We start from the raw sequence: 22825 nt of genomic DNA, 5'->3' as shown, positions 1-22825 counted from the left end.
ACCTTGTATTTCCTGGGCTCTGAATTTGCTTCTTTGATAAATAGCTGACATTTTGACAAACAAGTAGATGAGTCATTGCAGTGACTATTTTTCAGGTTTTGGATAGAGTGTAGAAAGGATGGAAGGTTTCCATTGCTGTCGGAGTTCCCATGGGGAGAATTCCCTTTATTTCTTGTCACAGAGACACTGCAGAAAATGAAAGGAAATGTCCCCAGAATAAGGGGAAAGTCACATTTTTGACAGCTTTTACTGGAACAGGGGTCCTCATTGGAAAATATAACCCCATATTATTGTTCTGGTGAAAACTTGACACAATCCTGTAACTCTGACTTGTGATAGATCAGGAAATAATTCAAGGTGATGAGTAAATTTACTGAAAGGTCCACTTTAGCCTGCACACAGTATCAGAAAATGTTATCTACAATTGCAGTTAAACAAAATAAAGGATATATGCATATCTACCAAGTAAAGAGAAAGAAGTGCCATTTTTAACCTAATATACTATTCTATCAAAATCCTAAAAGACAGTTTTGAGGGAGATAGTATTCATAAAGGGATGCAAGGAGGCCTTGTGGAGCACTATTAAGCTACTGTGACTGCTCCAAGCTCTGCTTCAATGCCACTACAAGAAAAAGTAGTAATTATCATGCAGATTACCTTCCCTCCAAATGCTAGCCATTCTGCTGGGCATCCGCCCCGTGGTGCTGGAACAGTTGGAGCAAATGTTGTATTGATGTTTTTGATTTTTCTTTCACAAATATATGAGCATGGAGAACCACAGTTTATGTCATTCCAATGTCCTGTTTTGGAAAATTCAAAAGGAATTATTAATATTTAAATAGTTAAAGTGAATGCAAGCTTAAAATAAACCTTTCAAAAACACCAAAAATGTTACCTTTATGAATATGTGAAAACCTTCAAAGTTTGATTGTGTAGCATCCTCCTAGATACAGTGCATCCAGAAGATATTCAGAGTGCTTCACTTTTTCCACTTTTTTTTTATGTTACAGCATTATTCCAAAATGAATCAAAATTCTACAAACAATACTCCATAATGACAACGTGAAAGAAGTTTGTTTGAAATCTTTGCAAATTTATTAAAAATGAAAAAAAAAAACACATGTACATAAGCATTCACAGCCTTTGCCATGACACTCAAAATTGAGCTCAGGTGCCTCCTGTTTCCACTGATCATCCTTGAGATGTTTCTACAACTTGATTGGAGTTCACCTGTGGTAAATTCAGTTGATTGGACATGATTTGGAAAGGTACACACCTGTCTTTATAAGGTCCCACAGTTGACAGTGCATGTCAGAGCACAAACCAAGCCATGAAGTCCAAGGAATTGTCCGTAGACCTCCAAGACAGGATTGTATCGAGGCACAGATCTGGGGAAGGGTACAGAAACATTTCTGCAGCTTTGAAGGTCCCAATGAGCACCTTGGCCTCTATCTGTACATGGCAGCCCACCTGGAGTTTGCCAAAAGGCACCTGAAGGACTCTTAGACCATAAGAAACAGAATTCTCTGATCTGATGAAACAAAGATTGAGCTATTTGGCCTGAATGGCAAGCATCATGTCTGGAGGAAACCAGGCACCACCCATCACCTGGCCAATACCATCCCTACAGTGAAGCATGGTGGTGGCAACATCATGCTGTAGGGATGTATTTCAGCGGCAGGAACTGGGAGACTAGTCAGGATCGAGGGAAAGATGAATGCAGCAATGTACAGAGACTTCCTTGATGAGTGCTCTGGACCTCAGATGGGCCAAAGGTTTATCTTCCAACAGGACAAGACCCTAAGCACACAGCCAAAATAACAAGAGAGTGACTATGGGACAACTCTGTAAATGTGCTTGAGTGGCCCAGCCAGAGCCCAGACTTGAACCTGATTGAACATCTCTGGAGAGATCTGAAAATGGCTGTGCACCGACGCTCCCCATGCAAACTGATGGAGCTTGAAACGTCCTGCAAAGAAGATTGGAAGAAACTGCCCAAAGATAGGTGTGCCAAGCTTGTAGCATCATACTCAAAAAGACTTGAGGCTGTAATTGGTGCCAAAGGTGCTTCAACAAAGTATTGAGCAAAGGCTGTGAATACTTATGTACATGTGATTTTTGTTGTTTTTTTATTTTTGATACATTTGCAAAGATTTCCAAAAAACTTTTGTCACCTTGTCATTATGGGGTTTTGTTGGTAGAATTTTTAGGAAAATAATGAATTTAATCTATTTTGGAATAAGGCTATAACATAACAAAATGTGGAAAAAGTGAAGCGCTGTGAATACTTTCCGGATGCACTGTAGGTTACTAGGTGGTAGGAAAATTTTAATTTTGGCTAGGTGGTGGTCAACCCAGTTTTAATTTGTATAGTTTTTGCATTTGGTTTCTTCCTAAGCTCAGTAGGGTTGTGATTTCCGTTTCGATACCAGGCGAGTTATATTATGTGCTGTGGGAACAACACTACCCACCCTGCCTAGGAGATGCACCAGCTTGAGAAACTGTCACTCCTGGAGGCATTGCTGCTGAACTGTAGTGATGTTCACCAGGGCCCTGACTGTGGCAGAGCTCAGGGCCCACACGTACAACTACTGTGACACCCCTAAGATTTCACCTTAAGGATCCAGCTGGCTAAAACTTCACTAGAAGGCAACAAGAAGCTAAGTCTAGGCAGCTATTCAGTGTCTTTCTGAGTAAAAGGCTGCTGCTATTTGGTGCTTTGAAGGATATAAGAGCCAGGGTAACACAGTGTCTCTGTTGTGACCATTCCCTTCAGCCTCAAAGACAGTGTTATTTAAAAAAAACAGTGAAATCAGTGCCTCCTTCCTTGGAGCTAGCATTGATTGGAGTATCCCATGCCCTATACCCCAGTTACAAGATTTTTTTCAGCATTACAAAACTCTAAAGACATCCACTAGATTGGTTACCGGGTCAGTGTGCATGGAACTGTTACTGTGTGTATGCTGGCAGCATCTACATGATCAGCGAAAGACCCTTATGCCGCGTACACGCGACCGGTCATTCCGTCGAAATGAACTCTGACGGTTTTTCCGAGGGAGTTCCGACAGAGTTCCGCTGAAACGGACTTGCCTACACACGATCACACCAAAGTCCGACCGTCTAGAACATGGTGACGTACAACACCTACGACGGGACTAGAAAAAGGAAGTTCAATAGCCAGTAGTCAATAGCTGCCCTTGCCTCGTTTTTGGTCTGTCGGAATAGCATACAGACGAGCGGTTTTCCCGATAGGAACTGATTCCGTCAGAAAGATTTGAAACATGTTCTATTTCTAGATCCGTCAGAATTTTTGAAAGAAAAAGTCAGATGAAGCCCACACACGATCGGAATGTCTGATGGAATGATTCAGTCTGACCTTTTCTGCTGGAAAGTCGGGTCGTGTGTACATGAGTCATCATCCTCATTTGTGCTGCTGTTATCAGGAAAAGTGCTTTTACTACATTCAATCATCATCAACCAGCAGCTCTTATGGGGGTAGCACTACAAATGGATGATCTAAAAATAGGATTTTTTATAACAGCTTACCTGTAAAATCCTTTTCTTTCGATGGACATCACGGGACACAGAGCCACAGTAATTACTGATGGGTTATATAGGCATCACTAGGTGATTGGACACTGGCACACCCTACCAGAAAGTTCAACCCCCTATATAATTGCAGGGATACCTCAGTTTTGTAGTCAAGCAATATAGTGTATTAGAAGAGGGGCAGGACCTCTGTGTCCTGTGATGTCCATCGAAAGAAAAGGATTTTACAGGTAAGCTGTTATAAAAAATCCTATTTTCTTTCTCGAACATCACGGGACACAGAGCCTCAGTAATTACTGATGGGATGTCCCAGAGCAATGCTGATTGAGGGGGGGAACCACGACCAAGTAGGGTGCAATCAGACCTGAGAACCCTGTACCGCTGCCTGCAGCACAATACGCCCAAAGGCGATATCCTCATGCTTTCTCACATCCACCTATAGAATGTGGTGAATGTATGTACTGAAGACCAGGTTGTGGCCTTGCAGATTTGAGCCATAGAATCTGAGCAGTTGCCTCCAGATAGGCCTTGACTGCTCTTACTACATCCAAAAAATGTAGTGATCTTTCTTTCGGAGAACCGGGATCTGGAAAAAAGGAAGGCAGAACAATGTCTTAGTTTAAATTAAAATCTGAAACCACCTTCGGTAAAAAACTAGGATGAGGACGCATCAATCAAATAAGGCTCTTTACAGGAAAGGGCTGCTAATTCCGATACTCTTCTAGCAGAAGAAATGGCTACCAGAAAAATTAACTTCCTTGTCAACAAGACCAAAGGAATCTGACGTATTGGTTCAAAAGGCTGTTTCTGTAACACAGACATAACCAAATTCAAATCCCAGGGGTTTAGGGGCACCCTAACCGGAGGATTAAGACGTGTCACCCCCTGAATAAAGTTGCAGATCAAAGAATGCGAAGCAAGTGGCCGTTGAAATAATACTGATAAGTCCGAGACCTGGCCCTTGATGGTACTCAAGGCCAGCTTCATCTCTAAACCCAATTGTAGAAAATCAAGAATTCTACCTATCACATATTTTCTGGGATGCCAACCCCTGGATTCACACCAGTATACATAAGTTTTCCAGACTCTATGATAAATAATTCTGTAAGCTGGCTTCCTTGCATTGATCAAGGTAGATATCACAGGACCTGAAAGCCCACGACTCTTCAGAACGTGGGTCTCAATAGCCAAACCGTCAAATTTAGCGTTTGTAAGGCAGGATGGAACACTGGACCTTGAGATAACAGGTCTGGGCATACCGGTAGTGTCCACGGGGAACCCACCGTCATCCTTACTATTTCCGCATACCACATCCTTCTAGGCCAAGCGGGGGCCACCAGAAGTACTGACTTCCTTTCCTGCCTGATCCTGCGAAGGAGTCGTGGCAGTAGCAGAATAGGCGGGAATGCATAAATCAGTGAGAACCGATGCCACGGAATCACCAACGCATCCGCCCCGCATGCAAGAGGATCTTTTGTTCTTGCCACAAATCTGTCTATCCTTTTGTTGAATCGGGATGCAAAGAGATCTACATCTGGAACCCCCCCATCTTTGGCATATGGCCCAAAAGACGTCAGGATGCAGAGACCATTCCCCTGGAAGTAACTGCTGGCGACTTAAATAGTCCGCCTGCCAGTTCTCTATCCCTGGAATGAAAACTGCCGATATACATGGCACATGCTTCTCTGCCCAGACTAAGATCTGGTTCACCTCTTTTTGAGCAGCTCGGCTCCTGGTGCCTCCCTGATGATTGACATAAGCCACCGCTGTGGCATTGTCGGACTGGATCCTGACCGGGCAACCCTGTAGCCTGATAGTCCAGGCCTTTAGGGCTAGATATACCGCATGGATCTCCAGAATGTTGATGGGTAAGGTCCTCTCGGTTTTGGACCATACCCCCTGAACCGCAGACTGTTCCAGAACTGCTCCCCAACCCGACAGACTGGCATCTGTTGTTACCACCGTCCAGGTAACCGGTAGAAAGAATTTCCCCTTCTGCAGGTTTTCGGATATGAGCCACCAATTGAGGCTCTGACGCACTGCATGAGACAGGTGCATCGGAAAGTCTAATGCCTGAACCTTCTTGTTCCAGGCTGACAGAATACTGTGTTGCAGCAGTCTTGAATGAAACTGAGCATAAGGAACTGCTTCGAATGAAGACACCATCTTCCCTAGCAGCCTCATACAAAGGCGGACAGTCCTGACTGCCAGAATCAGCTCCCTTAAAGCAGTGATCTTTGCCTGAGGTAGAAATATTTTCTCCTGGCTTGTATCTATGATCAGACCCAAATATCCCAGTCTTCTTACTGGTTTTAGGAAAGATTTTTCTAGGTTGAGGATCCAACCTAGGTGTTCCAGATACTTGACTGTGGTCCTCAAGTTCCCGTTCAAGGAGGCTACCGACCGGTCTATCAGGAGCAGATCGTCTAGGTATGCTATGACAGCTATACCCTGAGCCCTTAATCTGGCCAGAGGAGGGGCCAAGACCTTTGTGAACACTCGAGGTGCAGTGGCTATCCCAAAAGGCAGAGCCACAAACTGGAAATGACGCCCTCCTATCTCGAAGCGCAGAAACTTCTGTTGAGCGGGGAAAATGGGCACATGCAGATATGCATCTCTGATGTCTATCAATGCCAGAAAATCTCCTCCCTGCAGGGTGGAGACTACTGTCCGAATTGATTTCATGCGGAAGGACTGAATCCTTAGGAATCGGTTCAGATCCCTTAAATCCAGAATGGGTCTGACATCCCCATTTGGTTTGTGGACCGTAAAAAGGTTGGAATAGAAGCCCAATCCTTGATCCTTTGCGGAAACCACCATAATGACCTCCTGCGACAAAAGTCGCTCTAACGCTAGAAGGAGCGACCGCTTCTTCTCTGGATCTCTGGGGACACTTGATCTGAGGAAACGAGGAGGGGGAAATTCAAGAAACTCCAGCTTGTACCCTAAGGTTACTGTGGAGATTACCCAGCTGTCCTGGAAGTCCTCCTGCCAGAGCTCTGAGAATTGTCGCAGTCTTCCCCCCACTCGAGCGAGCGGGGGCGCCCCTTCATGAAGAAGTCTTAGTGTTTTGCCTAATAGGCTTCTTCCCCCAGGACTTCTTTTGTCCCTGGGGTTGACTCTTGTTTCTGGGCCCAGACAGAGGAGGCCGTCGAGACTGCCTGGAGGCTGACGCCCCTGGCGCTGGGGAAAGAGTCCGTTTGAAAGCGGGACGCTTACTCTTCTTCTTAACAGGTAAGAGAGTGCTTTTCCCACAAGAGATTCTCTTGATATAGTCATCCAAGTCTTCTCCAAACAACCTTGCACCACGAAATGGCTGACCAATTTTTCAACCATAGGATTCTATGTATATGCAACAACCCCAGCGAAAGATGAGAGGTTTGCACGATAGAATCTCTGATGGTGTCAACAACATAACATAAGGCCGCTGGAAGGTTAGCCAACCCCTGGGCCTGCTGTTCAGGTAAGACCCTGATGTCCTGCTTAACATGGTCTCTTAGGTATTAACAGACTCCAATCGCTGCTATTGCAGGTTGAGCCACTGAACCTGCCAAGGAGAAAACATCCTTCAATAGGGATTCCATCTTTTTATCCACCGGATCCCTGAGCATCTGAGCATTGTCTACAGGACAAGTCAGACTACTATTTACAGAGGAAATGGCGGCATCAACGGCCGGTATTCCCCACATTTTAACAAACTTTTCTTCCATAGGATAAAGCGTTGAAAACTTTTTCGGCGGAAAAAAACGTTTATCTGGATGATCCCACTCAGAATAAAGAAGCTTTTCAAGTAAATTATGAACCGGAAAAGCATGTGCTGTTTGAGGAGGTTTCAGTGACCCTAAAGAAGAAGAGGGTTCTTTAACTGATTCAGATACGGGCAACTTAAATGTGGAGCGGACTAATCCAGTAAGGATCTGCACTAAGACTTTCTCCTCCTGAGAGGTCGCAGAGGGCCCCTCTCCACCTGATTCCTCCGAAGAGGAATCATCTGTCCCATCCTGATCCTCTGAAAGGGATTCTTCCCCCTTATCCCAAAGCTCCTCTGCCTGAGGGTCTTGGGGAACAGAGGAAGGCCTAGTGCGTTTTCTTCCACTGAGTGAAGATGTAATCACGGCCATTTATCTTTCCTCTAAACCATTAATGGCTGAGGAAAAAACCTCCTGTGTAATGTATACAGGGGCTGAAGTGCCAGAAGCAGGTGTAGCCCCTGACCCCAATGGCTCCCCTGACTAGTCGTCCCTGGCCCCTCAAGGGGGGAGGATGCTGCAGAAAGGGGGTCCTCAGAACCTGAACGAGATCCCCTAGAGTCTCTAGTTCTTGGGGTGTTTGAACAACAAGGTGGAGGTATCACAAAATGAAAACTGACTGCTGAGCGATGTAGTCCGGCTAAAAGTCCTGCTACCAAATGCCCAGTCTGGTGTTACCTTAGTAAATGCTGCCTAGGAGAATGCCTGTGTCCCACCTTACATGCGACCGTCAGCTCTGTGTCCCTCCAGAAGGCTTAGTGCACATGTAATCTGTGCCTAAATAGCCTGCAGCTGGCCCTGTGGGCGTCTGAGCACGCTGGACGCTGTGCTGACACCCCCCTCTACCGCCCCCCCCCTCGTTTTTTCGAAAACCGCGCGCTTCCAGTGCAGGCAGACCCTCCGGAACAGCCTGGAGGAAAGGCTGGGAGAGGGGGAGAAGGAGAGAGGCCTGTAGTGATGGGGCCTACACGTGGCAAAATGGCGGCCGCGGCCGCGGCGGGGGTGAAAATGCGGTGTATAACCGCTCTACAGACCACCTGCGGCCTCCCCCTAGTCTGGGGGGAGATATCCCTAAGGAGAGCCCCCCATCCCATCCTACCTGAGCCAGCCGGAGGAGCTTGTGCAGCGTGGAAACACTGAGACCGACATCAGCATGTGAAGGTATGTGCTCTTGGCAGCCCCCCGGTGGCGACAATAGGCATTTTACCTTAAAGGAGAAACCTACTAGAATTAAAAAATTCTGTGGAATCTCCCTTACCTTATCCAGCCACAGGGTTCTGTTTGTACAGACCCAATCTTCGCCTCTCACGGTGGGCTCCGTTTCAAAAAACCTTCAGAGACTGGGGCCTCCTACAAATAGGGGGATCCACAGTTCTGGCCTGTAAAGCACCCGGCCAGAAATAAGGATAGAAAACCATTTTCTGATATGCGGGGTCCAGCTCTCTAAAAAGAGAAGCGTTACAGGTAAAACCTCGTTTCTTCGGACACGAGGCCCGGGTACCATCCAATTCGGCCTAGAAAAGACACTTTGAAATGGATCCGGTTTGCCTGACTTGCCCCAGTATAGGATATAGGATAATCCCTTTGGAGCTCAGCGCAGGACATCTTTACACGTCCATCACCTAAGACACTGGCGTAAAAACTGAGGTATCCCTGCAAGGGGGAGGGATTATATAGGGGGTTGAACTTTCTGGTAGGGTGTGCCAGTGTCCAATCACCTAGTGATACCTATATAACCCATCAGTAGTTACTGAGGCTCTGTGTCCCGTGATGTTCGAGAAAGAAATTAGACGGCTGATGTTATATGTAAATCTTGGCTTCAGGTTGAGGTTGGCCCTGCTTCTTGGATCTCCTAACTGGTTCTTTAATGGGATGGATGACCTTACTAAGGATGGACTGGGTCAAGCTCGACTTTTACATAAGGCTTTAGCTATTGAGCAGTGACCAATGTTCTATAGTGACTGTAGGTGTGGATACCAGAGAAGTGCTAAAGACCCAGCCAAAGAACCCATTGGGACCTCACATGGTTGGCAGGGGCTAGAAAACGACAGAAAGTCAGCTCCCTGAACACTGGACAGAGGCGAAGATGCTGAATTATTGTCCATTGAAGAGTCTGGAGATAAGATGACAGAAACTGTTGAACCAGGAGGATGAATTGTTTAATCAGGACTTACAGGAAAAAAATCCAATAGTAAGACTGCAGGTTGGTAGCAAGTGCCAATTTAATTCCCCTATAGCCCAGTAATTCCTGGCATTAGGTACACAGAAGTATTCCCCCTGCCTCCCACAACTCAACAATGGGTACCAGAGTGATCAATATTCAGGCTGATGACCATTCACTTTGTGGCCAGAGGAAGGGCCCCAGGGTGGACAGGAAGTGGGGAGCATGAGTAAGGTATGGAGAGGCACCTTTTGAGTGCATTGAGAGCATTACTTTCATATGTTTGTAGGCAGTACAGATTCACTTAAAAATAATCTGATCTCTAATATGTTAGGAACCTGCAGAATATTATCAGGAAAGATGTTTATGCCTCTAATGTCACCATATTCAAGATTATCTTGAACTAAAGGGCTATGACTCCCAAAGATAAGTGATTCATCTTGAGGTGCCCATATTTATTTCATGATGCTAGTTTACATGCTTTTAAAGGGTCAGTCCATTATTCTTTTATGGGAGGAAGGCCATACTTCTGAAATGGAAGAAACAGGAGGCTCCAGATTTAGTGTTCTGAAAGGGCTTGGTGAACTCTATGATGCCCTTTTACAAGGCCACAAAGATAGCCAGGGGCTGCGAGATGAAGTTTTCTAAAGTGTGGCAGGCTTGGTCTAACTCTTCTGACACAGTGGGTTGATAAGTAAGTCTAATTGCTAAAATTCATAGACGCACTGCGAGGTGTCCCAGTTTCTTGAGCTGGGTACATCATTGACCTGACTAACCTCATATCGTAACGGCTATTGGCCCCAATCAAGGTCTGGTACTAACTATTGTTTATTTACTGGAAGTACATGTGGTGTATAAAGGTTTAGTTTTTCCTTCTATCAAGTATCACAGGGCAATCTACAAGCCATGGTAGAGCTGTGGCAAGGGGTAATGGAGGGTACTAAGGGTTCTTGGGGTTAGTTGGACTATGTTTTTTTTTCAGTGGGTTTTTGTTTATCTCACTGCACTGTTTTGGGCCCTGCATGGCCGTGCTGGGCCATTCTGTGCTGTGGTCATTCTGAGAGTTCCCAGTCTTCCTCCTGGGCTTTTATTTGTTTTATATAATGCAGAACATACAGAAGGAGGTGAAACACACAAAGATGGGTGGGAACTTCCAGGTGCACAGGAATAGAAGGGACAATAAGACATTGCTGCTCCAAGTGAGTATGATAATCCATCAAAAAGGAGGGGCTGGGTGCTAGCTCCGGCTCACAACCATGAAACTGTAGACAATATAAGAAAAATAGCTGCACACCAACATCCATCCAACAGGTTTATTGAAAGACCACCAGGACTATAACAACGGACCAAGGGGTGATGACACATACATTGTGCTTCTTCAAAACCCGTCATTATAGTCCTGGTGGCAGTCTTTCAATAAACCTGTTGGACAGATGTTGGTGTGCAGCTATATTTCTTATTTTGACTGCACAGGAATAGAGTTGGAAATTATGGTAGGGAGGTCGCCTTATTAGAGCAACCAAGATATACAAGATACCAGGAGCTAACTCAACCCACCAGACTCCACCTATAACTAAAAAAACACTTTTGTTTAGAATGACCTTCACAGGTACTTTAAGTACTTGTACATTATCAAATAGCTCCTACTGCATACTGACCAGACTGCTGAGAGGCCAGATCAGCGGAGACACCTGAGGCATCACAGCACAGACTGCAGCAAACACATCTGCACCAATGCTGCAGGGAGACCAGAGCATCCTCTCACCCTCTACTTCCCACCGCTGAATCTCCACAGGCATTCTGTGGAGAGACCAAGGGGGCCCCCTTTCTACAGTGAGTTCATGGCCAAACCACAGGAACTGCTGAAAGGGCTCACTTTACCATAGTAGTCTGAGCTACTGGAGGCAGGAATTAAGTATACTGCACCTTTAAAACTACTTCACCAAATCTATACTGCACCTGTACTATACCAGTACTGCACCTATCTGCAACTATACTGCATGCTGGTTTATGATAACTGTTGTTAAGTGCACCAATACTTCTTAACAGGCCCCAACGATAGCCGTCAGAAGAACATTATAAGGACTACCCTGCCCGTAAAACCATCCTGCAAGTCCCCTTTGATCCTTTCTCCCCTTTCCTTCATTCCTATGGACATTGCACATCGAGTCGGTCTGGGCCTGGCATAGTCACATTAATGTTCTTCGGCAGTAGAATTCCTGTGTTTAGTAAATCAAGCTTTATTTCTGCCCACTGCTGCACTTTAAGTGACCTTGCTACTGTTTATGTTGATCTGGACAACAAGTGTCATCTTATTCCTTATTCTTATTACTAATCACCCTGTATGTTAAATTGTGGTATTACCATTGTTAATGCATTTCTATGCTTACTTCGTTACCAATCATATCAGGTGACAATCTATTAAGTGTGCCTCTTTTCTTTGATGTAGTACTAGTTACTTAGGGCTTTTTTACACTTTTTTTGCACTCTGAATGCTAACCAAAGCACCTATCACTAAATAAAATGGTTAGCTTACATTTGTGCTTGTTTTGCTTTTGTTTGCTTAAAAAATTATACCCCATGTTGCTTTCTTGGTGCTTTAAATCGTCTCCAAAGCCTACATAGAAGTCTATGACAATGCTCGCTTACAGCACCTGAAGCTTTTGGGGGGCTTTTATTCAGTGTTAGCTCCTCTTTGTTTTTGAGGTATTGCAGGTATGAGATATCCCTGGGAAACCAGCAAGCGAACCGGAAAGACATCAGCATGCGTGGGAGAAATATAATGGGAGGTGAGTGGAGATTGAAGAGAGAGGAGGATCAGCAAACCAGAGGATCTGAAGAGCTGGGGGTTACTACTGAACAGGGGATCAGCAAAGCTGGGGCTACTACTGAGCGAGGATCAGTAAAGCTGGGGCTAATACAGAGCGGGGATCAGTAAAGATGGGGCTACTACTGAGCGGGGATCAGTAAAGCTGGGGCTACTACTGAGTGGGGCATCGGTACTATGGTAGTGCTACACCCGCCCCCCCCAAATTTTAGGGTGGACTTATTCTTTAAAACCCTGTTGTTTTGAAAACATGTAAAGTGGATGAATTATACACAAAACATATACTGTACCATTCTCCTTATACAGCTCCACACAGTTCTCCTCATTGTTAGCAAAGCTGGGTTCATTTACTGCCCATCTCACATAATCAACAGGAGAGCCGTCCAACCATCTAGAAAAAATACACAGAAGGCATGTTTCAAATTTCTGACAAACTTTCACACTGTCACATGCTTCTACTGAGGTATTAGATGGTCTATATATTTAAATATTTTATTAAAAATGTTGTTAAATGTCTTCAATAAATAACATAGTAATAAAATACGTTCCAGGAGTTGTTCTTGCTTAAAGCCCAAATCTAGCTTAAGTTATTTTTTTAATTATTCATTTTCCCCCTCTAGATAAAATGCAAAAACAGCTCTCACTGCAATTAAACCAAATATGAAATAGAAAGTCAGCGCTTATAGGGATTAGGCAGCTAGCAAACAAAATAGGTTAATACACAAAACGTAAAATATGGAAAAAATGTGCAGCGCCAATCTCTATCATAAATTGTAAATCACCCCAATTTCAACACTAAAATACTGTATATAAAACATAATCAAGTGTCCAAAACAAAAATAAAATTAATGTTCATGAGTGAAAATAAATGTCTTTCCAATACCATGACCAACAGGGATTAATTCCAAATTGTAAAACCTTTATCCCGAAGAAAAAAAAAACTGTTGTTGTAACTGCTTGTGTAACTGCAGCATGAGATGGAGTTTGGCTTCAATTTTTTAGTGTATCTAAATTTAACAGTACATCTAAGGCCGGCCATAGAATGTTCGAATCTTGGCAAATTCAGCAGATTGAAACCATCTATGGGCAGGCGGAATGTACCCAAGAAGATTCATCGACTGACTTGGGTACCACCAGCATGTCAGATTCTGGTTATATCTGCTTGCAATCAGTGGCGTCGCTATGGGGGTGTGGAACTGATCCGGGTGACACCTGCCAGAGGGGCGACAGCCAGGGCCGGCTGCAGGATTGCCCCCACTGCTCACTAACAGCAGAGTGGAGCAGGGAGCAGGAGGCAGAACGGGCAAAAGACACAGCAGCGCTGAATAGACAGTGAGAGCTGCCAGAGTTAAAACTTTCAAAATTAACCAGCAGGTGATTGGTTGCTAGGTGGTCCTAGCAACCAATCGCCTGCTGGTTAACTTTGAAAGTTAACTCCGGCAGCTCTCGCTGTCTATTCAGCCCTGCTGTGTCTCTTTCCCGTTCTGCCTCCTGCTCCCTGCTTCGCAGAGTCTCCCGCTTTGCATGCCTGAATAAGGGGAAGGGCAGAGCTGTGGGGGATAGGGGCTGTGTAATGTGTAGGGGTACAGAGGTGTGGGGGGGGTGTAATGTGTAGAGGTCTAGAGGTGTGGGGGTTGTGTAATGTGTAGGGGTCCCAGAGGTGTGGGGGTTGTGTAATGTAAAGGGGTCCATATGTGTGGGACCCCTTTACAAAGAAGCATTTTTTTTCAGCATTTTCTGAAAGTGCACCAAAAGTCCCACATGCTGCATCTTTGGCGCACTTTCAGAAAATACTGCTAGCAAAAATAATTGTGTTCTCCCAGCAGGGACAGCTCCCTGTACCCTCCCGTTGGAGGAACACAATGTCTCCATGGGAGGGATTCCCCCATCAATGCTGACTGTTTTAATGGGGGACTCGATCAATTTTCTTTCCTGCAACCTGTGATTGCAGGAAAGAAAATAGCACCATCTATAGTCTGCCTAACACTCCCCTTCCCCCAAATTTACAATGCTGCTGTCGCTGTGCCCCTGTGCTCCTTCATCCAGAGTGGTGCCACGCTAATACAAGAGGTGTGTTACTGGCCAGATTACAAGGTGAAAACACAAGGAAAAAAAGTAAAAAAAGAAAAAAAAAAAAATGAATGCAGCCACCACATTTAATGATTGGTAACCTGCAATATATCACATTTTTGGTTTTGCGTTTAATACCGCTTTAAACGACCGCAACATACAGGGATATACAATGTAATACTGACATATAATCACACACATAGGTTGGACTTGATGGACTTGTGTCTTTTTTCAACCTCACCTACTATGCAACTATGTAAAATAACTGAGGCACTTCCTGGCACACGGTCGTTCCTCCTGGGCTTTTGCCCTGTGAGGATGTTGCTGTAACTTTTTCTCTTATCCTAGGCCTTATGGCCGGAGAACTGGGGAAGTTGCAAGTCTCTCCCCTCCTGAGAGGTCTCCTTATAGATACTGGCTGCCATGGAGTACTATTTTGGCCCTAAAGCAAGGAGGCTGCGGTTATCCCCCCACATGGACGTGGTGAGTGACTGAGTTGGAAAGCAACAGGAACCTTTCCATTGATGTACTACTGTCTTGAATTCCAAGACTAAGATATCACTTGAACCCCAGTTGTCAAGGAGCCACAGATGAAGTTTATAAGCCTAGCCATCTTAGGTGTGCAGCCCATTGCATTAGGTTGTGCACCCCAAAATTTAAACACACATGCCTTTCTCTGCAGCCTCAGCTGCATAGGGCAGGGAATGAATGGGAAGTGCTCTGTGCTAAGCGGCTTCCTGTTCATTCACAAACTGAAGCATAGTAAACACAGTTTACTATGCCTCCGTTCTGATTGAACACAGTGAGTGAGCGTGTTCACTGTGTTCATTTAGAAAAGGAAGGGGCCAATAAATGACATATTTATTAGCCCCTTCCCCCACTCTCCATCCTGAAACATCCCTCACAGCAGCCCGGGGGGGGGGGGGGGGGGTGAGGAGAGGAAAGTAGGGAAGCCAGCACCACTGCGGTGGGGGCGCAATACGAGGGGAAGCCCCAGCAGTAGGGGGAATCTGCACACCTGGCACACCCCCTGCGCAAACCTATGGCAAGTATGCAGAGTCCCTTCTTCCTCTTTCTCCATGCACATATGCAATGAAAGCTATAAAATCCTAACTACATAGCTCCCAACTGTCCCCGAATTCTGGGGACTGTTCCTGATTTGGAACAAAGTCTCTCTGTCACTGTTTCCTCCTTTTTTGTTACTCATTTTGGACTAATGTATATAATTGTATATAAAATGCACTTTTTTATCTTTCAAAAGTGTTTTCCAGTGCTAAACCTTCATCCAATTTCTAAATTGCTGTATTTGTAAATTTCAAAAACCAGTGTAAAGGAACAATAGTGGTAAAAAAAAAGAACTTGTGGCTTCAACTAATAATTTTTTAGAAATAATTCTTCTTTAAGGGGGTGTATGGCAGGGGGTGTGTCCTATGCCTACATAGTTTTGCTAATAGGTGTCCCTTTTTCCCCATCTCAAAAAGTTGGGAAGTATATAACTAAATTGACTGATGCCCATCATTCTGAACCTCCTGAGAAAAAAACTACTCCTCAAGTGCCTGGGAAATTTATTTCCAAATATATTTGTCTGGGTAGTTCATAATGTAGCGATTGGGTAGGTGAAGTGCCATATTCATTCAAATCATGTCTGCCTGGTTACAGTAGTGCTACAGAGAAAAGGGCTTTTTGCCTTTCCTTCAACTCTAATTTGGCTCATGCTTGTTCCAGGCCTGTGATCCCTAAGCATCTTTTTTTAGGGGAGAGGGGATTTTTGCTGACACATAATGCTCATACATCTTGGGGGGGGCACAATTTGGCATGTTTGCCCTGGGCTCTAGATGAGCTTGTCCCAGAACTGACTACATAGGATTCTATGACCAGCACAGGGGAATCCATGTGAATACAGATGAAAATCGTCAATGGCCGCAGCTAGATCCACCACCTTGGATCCTCATGACACTGACAGCGAGGGACACCTTGAATCCTGCTTATCCCTGGAAGCCTCTGGAAGCATGCATTGTTTTGCATTTTAATAAACTACTCTGTATATTTCATTGGTATCGTGCTTCTGTTTTTCCGTTTCCTTGTACTGACCTAACATATCTCCTAACACTAACCTGACCACTAACCTCTCCCTTAACGCTAACCCAAACCCTAAAATTAACCTAATTCCTAACCTATCTCTGTACACTTAAGCCTAGTAAACACTGCTATATTTTTTTTTTTGCTTAACTAAGCGGGCTGAACAAAAAAAAAAACCTGACAGCTCCGATTGGAGCCGCTTTACTAACAATCCAATGTTAGTACAGCAATCTACCAATTAAGTAACCAAAGGTCGGACTTTTAAGGCATAGAAACAATGGAGAAGTAACAAGAATAATATTAATAATATTTATTGAAAAAAGTTCATAGTATAATAACAGTGTTCAAAGAGGATAAAAAACATGAAAATGATACAGTTTGTACAATGGGCCCTTGTGCGTCTATGCGTTTCGCCTTTAGGCTTCTTCAGGACACGATCAAGGTTCAGAGACGTAACAAAAAAGAAGAAAAGAGAGCAAATCTCACTGTCTTCAAGTGGACTAGGCCTCATGTACAAATTCCCACTAGCCGGAAGGTTTCCAAGATTGTGGAATGCTTCTAGCAAATAGTATGTAAACTTTAAGTATTGCTAAAACAGGGGCAGGTGTACGTATTGTGTCCAAACATGAAAATGACCACCAGAACAATAGCGCTGGGAGAGTCCAGGATCCAAAAAAGAAAAGCCCTGATAAAATTCAGCAAAACTAGCGGCATCTAATACAGCCCAACTAGCGTACAATGCATGGATATTAAGACAGACGGATATGCCCCTGGGAGACAGCTGGGTGCGTGTACAGCAAGTCCACTTGAAGATAGTGAGATTTGCTCTCTTTTCTTCTTTTTTGTTTTGTCTCTGAAACTTGATCGTGTCCTGAAGAAGCCTAATGGCGAAACGCATAGACGCACAAGGGCTCATTGTACAAACTGTATCATTTTCATGTTTTTTATCCTTTTTGAACACTGTTATTATACTATGAACTTTTTTCAATAAATATTATTAATGTTATTCTTGTTACTTCTCCATTGTTTCTATGCCTTAAAAGTCCGACCTTTGGTTACTTAATTAGTATCCTCTCCTGTCTCCCTGAATTTACGGATGTGGCATTATGAGTGCTTCCCTTTCTCATTGTACAGCGACCTACCCTGCTGAGCTATTGTGTTTTGACAGGGGGGCAGCCCCCCTTGCCAGAACACTGGGCCATTGGCTGAGAGCTCTACAGTACACATGGGCCAAATGTCAGCCGGTTCGTATTGAACTGGCCAATGCCGCCCGACATTCAGCCCATGTGTACGGGGCTTAATTTAAAGTGTTTGTTAACCCCAAAACTAAATATACAGATTCTGGTCCCTTAAAGCAAATTAAACAGCACAGTGCTTGTGCTGTGTAATCTGCCCCCCTCTAAACTGTAAAAAAAACTTCCCTGAACCCGCCACTTCCTGTATGCCCTCTCTGCATTGACCACGAAAATCAGGGCTGTTTAGCCCTGACCACCGCGGTCAGAGTACGTCCCTGCATCATACGCTGCTGTCCCCTCTGCTCTCCTCTCCCCCCCTCAGCCCCTCCTTCCTGCCTATCATCTCCTTCTCTGTGTCTGTCTCCACCCCGCCCCCCCCCCGCCACTATGGAAAAAAAACTTACAATTGTTACTGACAGCCCTTCTATTAGAGGCTGGCATAGTACACTATGTAAGTTGTTTTAAAAACGGACGTTCTAAATACCGAATTTGAGCTGTCTTCAGGCCGGTCACGTGACTCCCGGCTGCTTTACAGCTACGAGACAGAGCTTCTGAGGAGGAGACAAGCGGCCAGGTGATCTCCCTGGCTGACGTCAGAGGGAGATCATGGTTCCTTCCGCAGAAGCCATCCATCGAAGCTGTAAAGCGGCCGCGAGTCATGTGACCGGCCTGAAGACAGCTCAAATTCAGTATTTAGGACGCTCGTTTTTTAAAACAACTTACATAGTGTACTATGCCAGCCTCTAATAGAAGTGCCTCCAAACATGGAAAGATCTCATTATCTTCCACTGGGAAGCGCCTACATATCTCGATTCTCCCATGTCTGATAAAGCCATTCAAACACCAAAGACTGGGTATGGCTACAGCAATAAAAACAAACATAGTATATATCCACAAAACAAAAATTGGGTTGGGTGGTAGGCACCTACCTAAATTCTTTATCCACAGATAAATACAAGCCAATGTAATATGAGTCACTCGTCCTGTTCCTTAAAATCTGAAGAGGAAAGAGAACAATGTATATAAGTACACAAAAATCTCAATAACTGATAATATGCCATAATTACACACTATAGCGATACTAGTGGGTAGGAGTTCCCAAACACATGTACTTTATACTATTTTTAATTCTTTAAAGAGGAACTGCTGTCTGCTCACATAATTTGTGATGAAAACATCTTTGCCATTCTGAAGCTTCCTTCCTACCACTTTGCATATTATTTTATATATACTGTGATTCTGTACTTGCCAAATATGCTGCTGAAATCTCCCCCCAGCAAGTCTGGCTGCAACCATTTTAACTGTGGTCAGCTGAAGCTGCTGTCTGTTCACTTCCTGGATTTACACAGACACACAGAGGCACACCTCCAGCTATGAAGCTCTCATTGGCCCTCTTATGACTCACCCCCCCCCCTCCTTTCCTGGCAGACTCTCACAAGAGTGAAAGAGAGAGCTGTGCATGATGTCATAAGCCTAGGCTAATGACCAAACAAGACAGGAACTGGGCTGTATAAGATATTTACTGGCAGAAAAAAAAATGTTTTACTATCCAAAGTTAAAACAACAAGGGCAGAAGATTTAATAGATGGAAAGTTGAAAAAACGACTGAAGGTCTGCTTTAATTCTCTATTCATTTAACATGCTTAGTACAGAATTTACTGTTTGTTCTGATGAAGTGACTACCTGGCCCATGAAATACATTGCTTGTACATTGATGAACAAATGATAGAAAATGAAATATTAAATGGCTAAATAAGAGACTAAGGCCATGAAGGGGCTCTCTACTGGAAACAATGAGAACTGATGATGGTTGGATGATTGGTCAGATGACTGGATGATCCATATTGAAGCAACCATTATTCACTTCATTGTGGAAATATTTGATTCAGCAGTGACTTTGGGAGTCTCTTTGCGAGATCCCCCCACCCAGTACTCATTGGTTGGCTTTAGCTGATCATGAGGAGTGGGGTCCGCTGGGCCTTTTGACTAGATGGACCTCAGTAAGCCTTGCCTCGATCAGGAGTCTTGCATCCCCTGGGGCCAGGGAGGGGTTCTTTCTCCTTGGGAGGGGACCACCCTAATTTTTCTGGTTCATTCTGGTGTTTTATTTTTGCGTAGCACCCTGTGGACTCCAATTTTTAAAAAAAAGGAGCAATCTAGCCAGCAAGCCTTCCAACATTTTAACCAGTTCACTATGTAAAGAGGTCCAAGTAAAGTGCAGATTGACCATTTGGCTCAAAGTTAGGTTCAGAGCATCCCAAAGCCACGTATGTTCTGTCTCAAGCTAACTGGTTTGTTCATCACTACTGTTTAATAGTTTTAAATAAAGTTTTTATTGTTATAGAAGCTGTGCTTACCCTTTCTACACTCACCAGCCACTTTATAAGGTACACCTCTTCAATTGCTTGGTAACACAAATTGCTAATTAGCCAATCACATGGCAGCAACTCAATGCATTTAGGCATCTAGACGTGGTGAAGACGACTTGCTGAAGTTCAAACTGAGCATCAGAATAGAGATGAAAGGGGATTAAAGTGACTTTGAACATGGCATGGTTGTTGGTGCCAGACAGGCTGGTCTGAGAATTTCAAAAACTGCTCATCTACTGGAATTTTCATACATAACCATCTGTAGCGTATACAGAGAATGGTCCAAAAAAGAGAAAATATCCAGTGAGTGGCAGTTGTGTGGACAAAAATGCCTTGTTGATGTCAGAAGAGAATGGGCAGACTGGTTTGAGTTGATAGAAAGGCAACAGTAACTCAAATAACCACTCGTTACAACCAAGGTATGCAATAGCTAAATCATGGAAATCGGCAGTGGTGCCATTCGATCAGCTCAAACACAAGCTCTCCTGGATCATGTTAAATGAACGAATGACTGCGATCTTACATGATAAAATGCAACAGTTCGAAAAGATATGGAGCCCCTGGACCCGGTACTTAACAGGAGATCCCAGAACTATATTGATGTAAAGGGGCCGGCGGGGGGCGGGGATCGGGGTACGGGGGTCACTTTCAAAAACTCTAACTCTTTCCTTCTTCCTTTCTTTCTTACTCTATCTCTCTTTAAGGTATAATTACCTCTTCATGCCATCCCTGATTGGTCTGATAAAAAATAAATTAAAAAAATGAGGGTCCTAATGCTGAAATCTAAAAATGTCAATTTAGCCTAGGCATAGACGTCACTCGAAAAACACGAATATAGCAATAATATCATTAATGACATCTCAGGAGACAAAATGTCAGTACCACATTACAGAAAGTTTATATTTGTTATAGATTGTGATGCTGTAAATACCACTACAAAACTGTTTACTTATTTTGTACTTCTGTTTTACTATGGAAAATCTGAAAACTTGAAAAAAAAACCATTGAAGATAAAACCAAGGTATGCAGAATACCATCTCTGAACACACAACATATTGAACCTGAAGCAGATGGACTACAGCAAAATTGGACAATAGAAGATTGGGAAAACGTTGCCTGTTCTGATGAGTCTCCATCTCAGCTGCAACATTCAGATGGTTACGGTCAGAATTTGGCAAAAACAACATAAAAGCATGGATCCATCCTGCCTTGTATCATTGGTTCAGGCTGGTGATGGAGGGTGTAATGGTGTGGGGGGTATTTTCTTGGCACACTTTGGGCCCCTTAGAACCAACTGAGCATCGTTTAAACACCACGGCCTACCTGAGTATTGTTGCTGACCATGTCCATCCCTTTATGACTACAGTGTACTCATCTTCTGATGGCTCCTTCCAGCAGTATAATGCACCATGTCACAAAGCTCAAATCATCTCACCGCTGGTTTCCTGAACATGACAATGAGCTCACTGTACTCCAATGGCCTCCACAGTCACCAGATATCATTCCATTAGAGCACCTTTGGGATGTGGTGGAATGGGAGATTCGCATCATGGATGTGCAGCCGACAAATTTGCAGCAACTGCGTGTTGCTATCGTGTCAATATGGACCAAAATCTCTATAGAATGTTTCCAACACCTTGTTGATTCTATACCACAAAGAATTAAGGCAGTTATGAAGGAAAAAGGGGGTCCAACCCCGTACTAGCCTAATAAAGTGACCGGTGAGTATATATAAAAGTGCAACAATGTGTACAAAATGAAATCAATATATATGAGATTTAATCAATGGAAATATGTATTGATTTCATTTTGTACACATTGTCGCACTTTTATATAGAAAGGGTAAGTGCAACATCTATATCAATTAACTTATTATACAGTTTGGTACATGAGTTCATATACCATTTAAAGCAGCAGCAACCCAGTTTTCCTTTCCTTTTTTGGTTTTTGAAACCTTTGCGCCAGTGATTTATTGTATTTTTTCACTTTGAACACACTTTAAATTAAGTTATGCCTTTGGATTCCTCTGTAGAACTCCTACCCATCAATATATGTGATATGACTCAGGACTGTCAGACAAAAGATGTACTCCAAGTATTATGTCCATTGTCATTTTGATGAAAGCTGTAGAGTGGACATTTGTCCATCTAATTAAAAACAGAAGAGTAGTTTGGGACTTTAAATGAGGTTAAAGCGGGCGTTCAGATCCCCTCCTCCATCCCGATTCAATATATAAAAAAGAAAGGAGCAAAGGGCGGGATTTTGAATGAGGCACACGGGAGCAAATACAAAAATTAGGTAAAAAGCAGGTTTTAATATATTCAAAATGGTCATATATTTACATAGTTTTATTGCATATAGCTAATATTAATACTCTATATTTCATCAAGATATACATTCCAACAAGGACTTGTTTTGCAGATACATGAAAAATTAAATAACTAAAAAACACAATTGATATGAAATATGTGACACATTGGTGTCAGTTGGAAGGGGTTGCAAGGAAAGAACACAGATGAAGATGGAACGTCCATACATGATTGTTAATTGGGTACACCTATCGGTAGTTGTAAGCTATACGCGTTTCGGGACCTTTTAGCCACTCGTCACGAGTAAAACCACAATGGTCATGCTCACTTTATTGTTCAACTGCATTCCTACATAGTGGCGGCCCGTCCATACGGGGCGCCGCACCCCTAATCTATGCACCCGGTCGGCCCCTAATCTACATGCAGGGTGCCGGACGCATGGATTTGCAATGGGTTTTTTTTTTTTTTGAAGCATAT

At 43.8% G+C, this 22825-nt stretch overlaps 1 protein-coding gene across 2 annotated transcripts in view; it reads right to left on the bottom strand.

Annotated features, from left to right (window-relative positions):
- Nucleotides 1-22825, bottom strand: part of LOC141144246 (macrophage mannose receptor 1-like) — a 246203-nt gene that overhangs the window by 120023 nt on the left and 103355 nt on the right. For both annotated transcript variants that reach the window (XM_073629729.1, XM_073629727.1), the window contains exons 18-20: nt 18600-18667; nt 12577-12677; nt 658-800 (exon numbers count right to left, since the gene is read on the bottom strand). In XM_073629729.1, the coding sequence (XP_073485830.1) occupies nt 658-800; nt 12577-12677; nt 18600-18667 (312 nt within the window). The remainder of the gene's footprint in view (nt 1-657; nt 801-12576; nt 12678-18599; nt 18668-22825) is intronic.

Source organism: Aquarana catesbeiana, linkage group LG05, assembly GCF_042186555.1.
Source record: "Aquarana catesbeiana isolate 2022-GZ linkage group LG05, ASM4218655v1, whole genome shotgun sequence".
Taxonomy (NCBI): Eukaryota; Metazoa; Chordata; class Amphibia; order Anura; family Ranidae; genus Aquarana; species Aquarana catesbeiana.
Note: the sequence above shows the minus strand (reverse complement) of the source record. Positions and strands in the feature narration are given on the sequence as shown.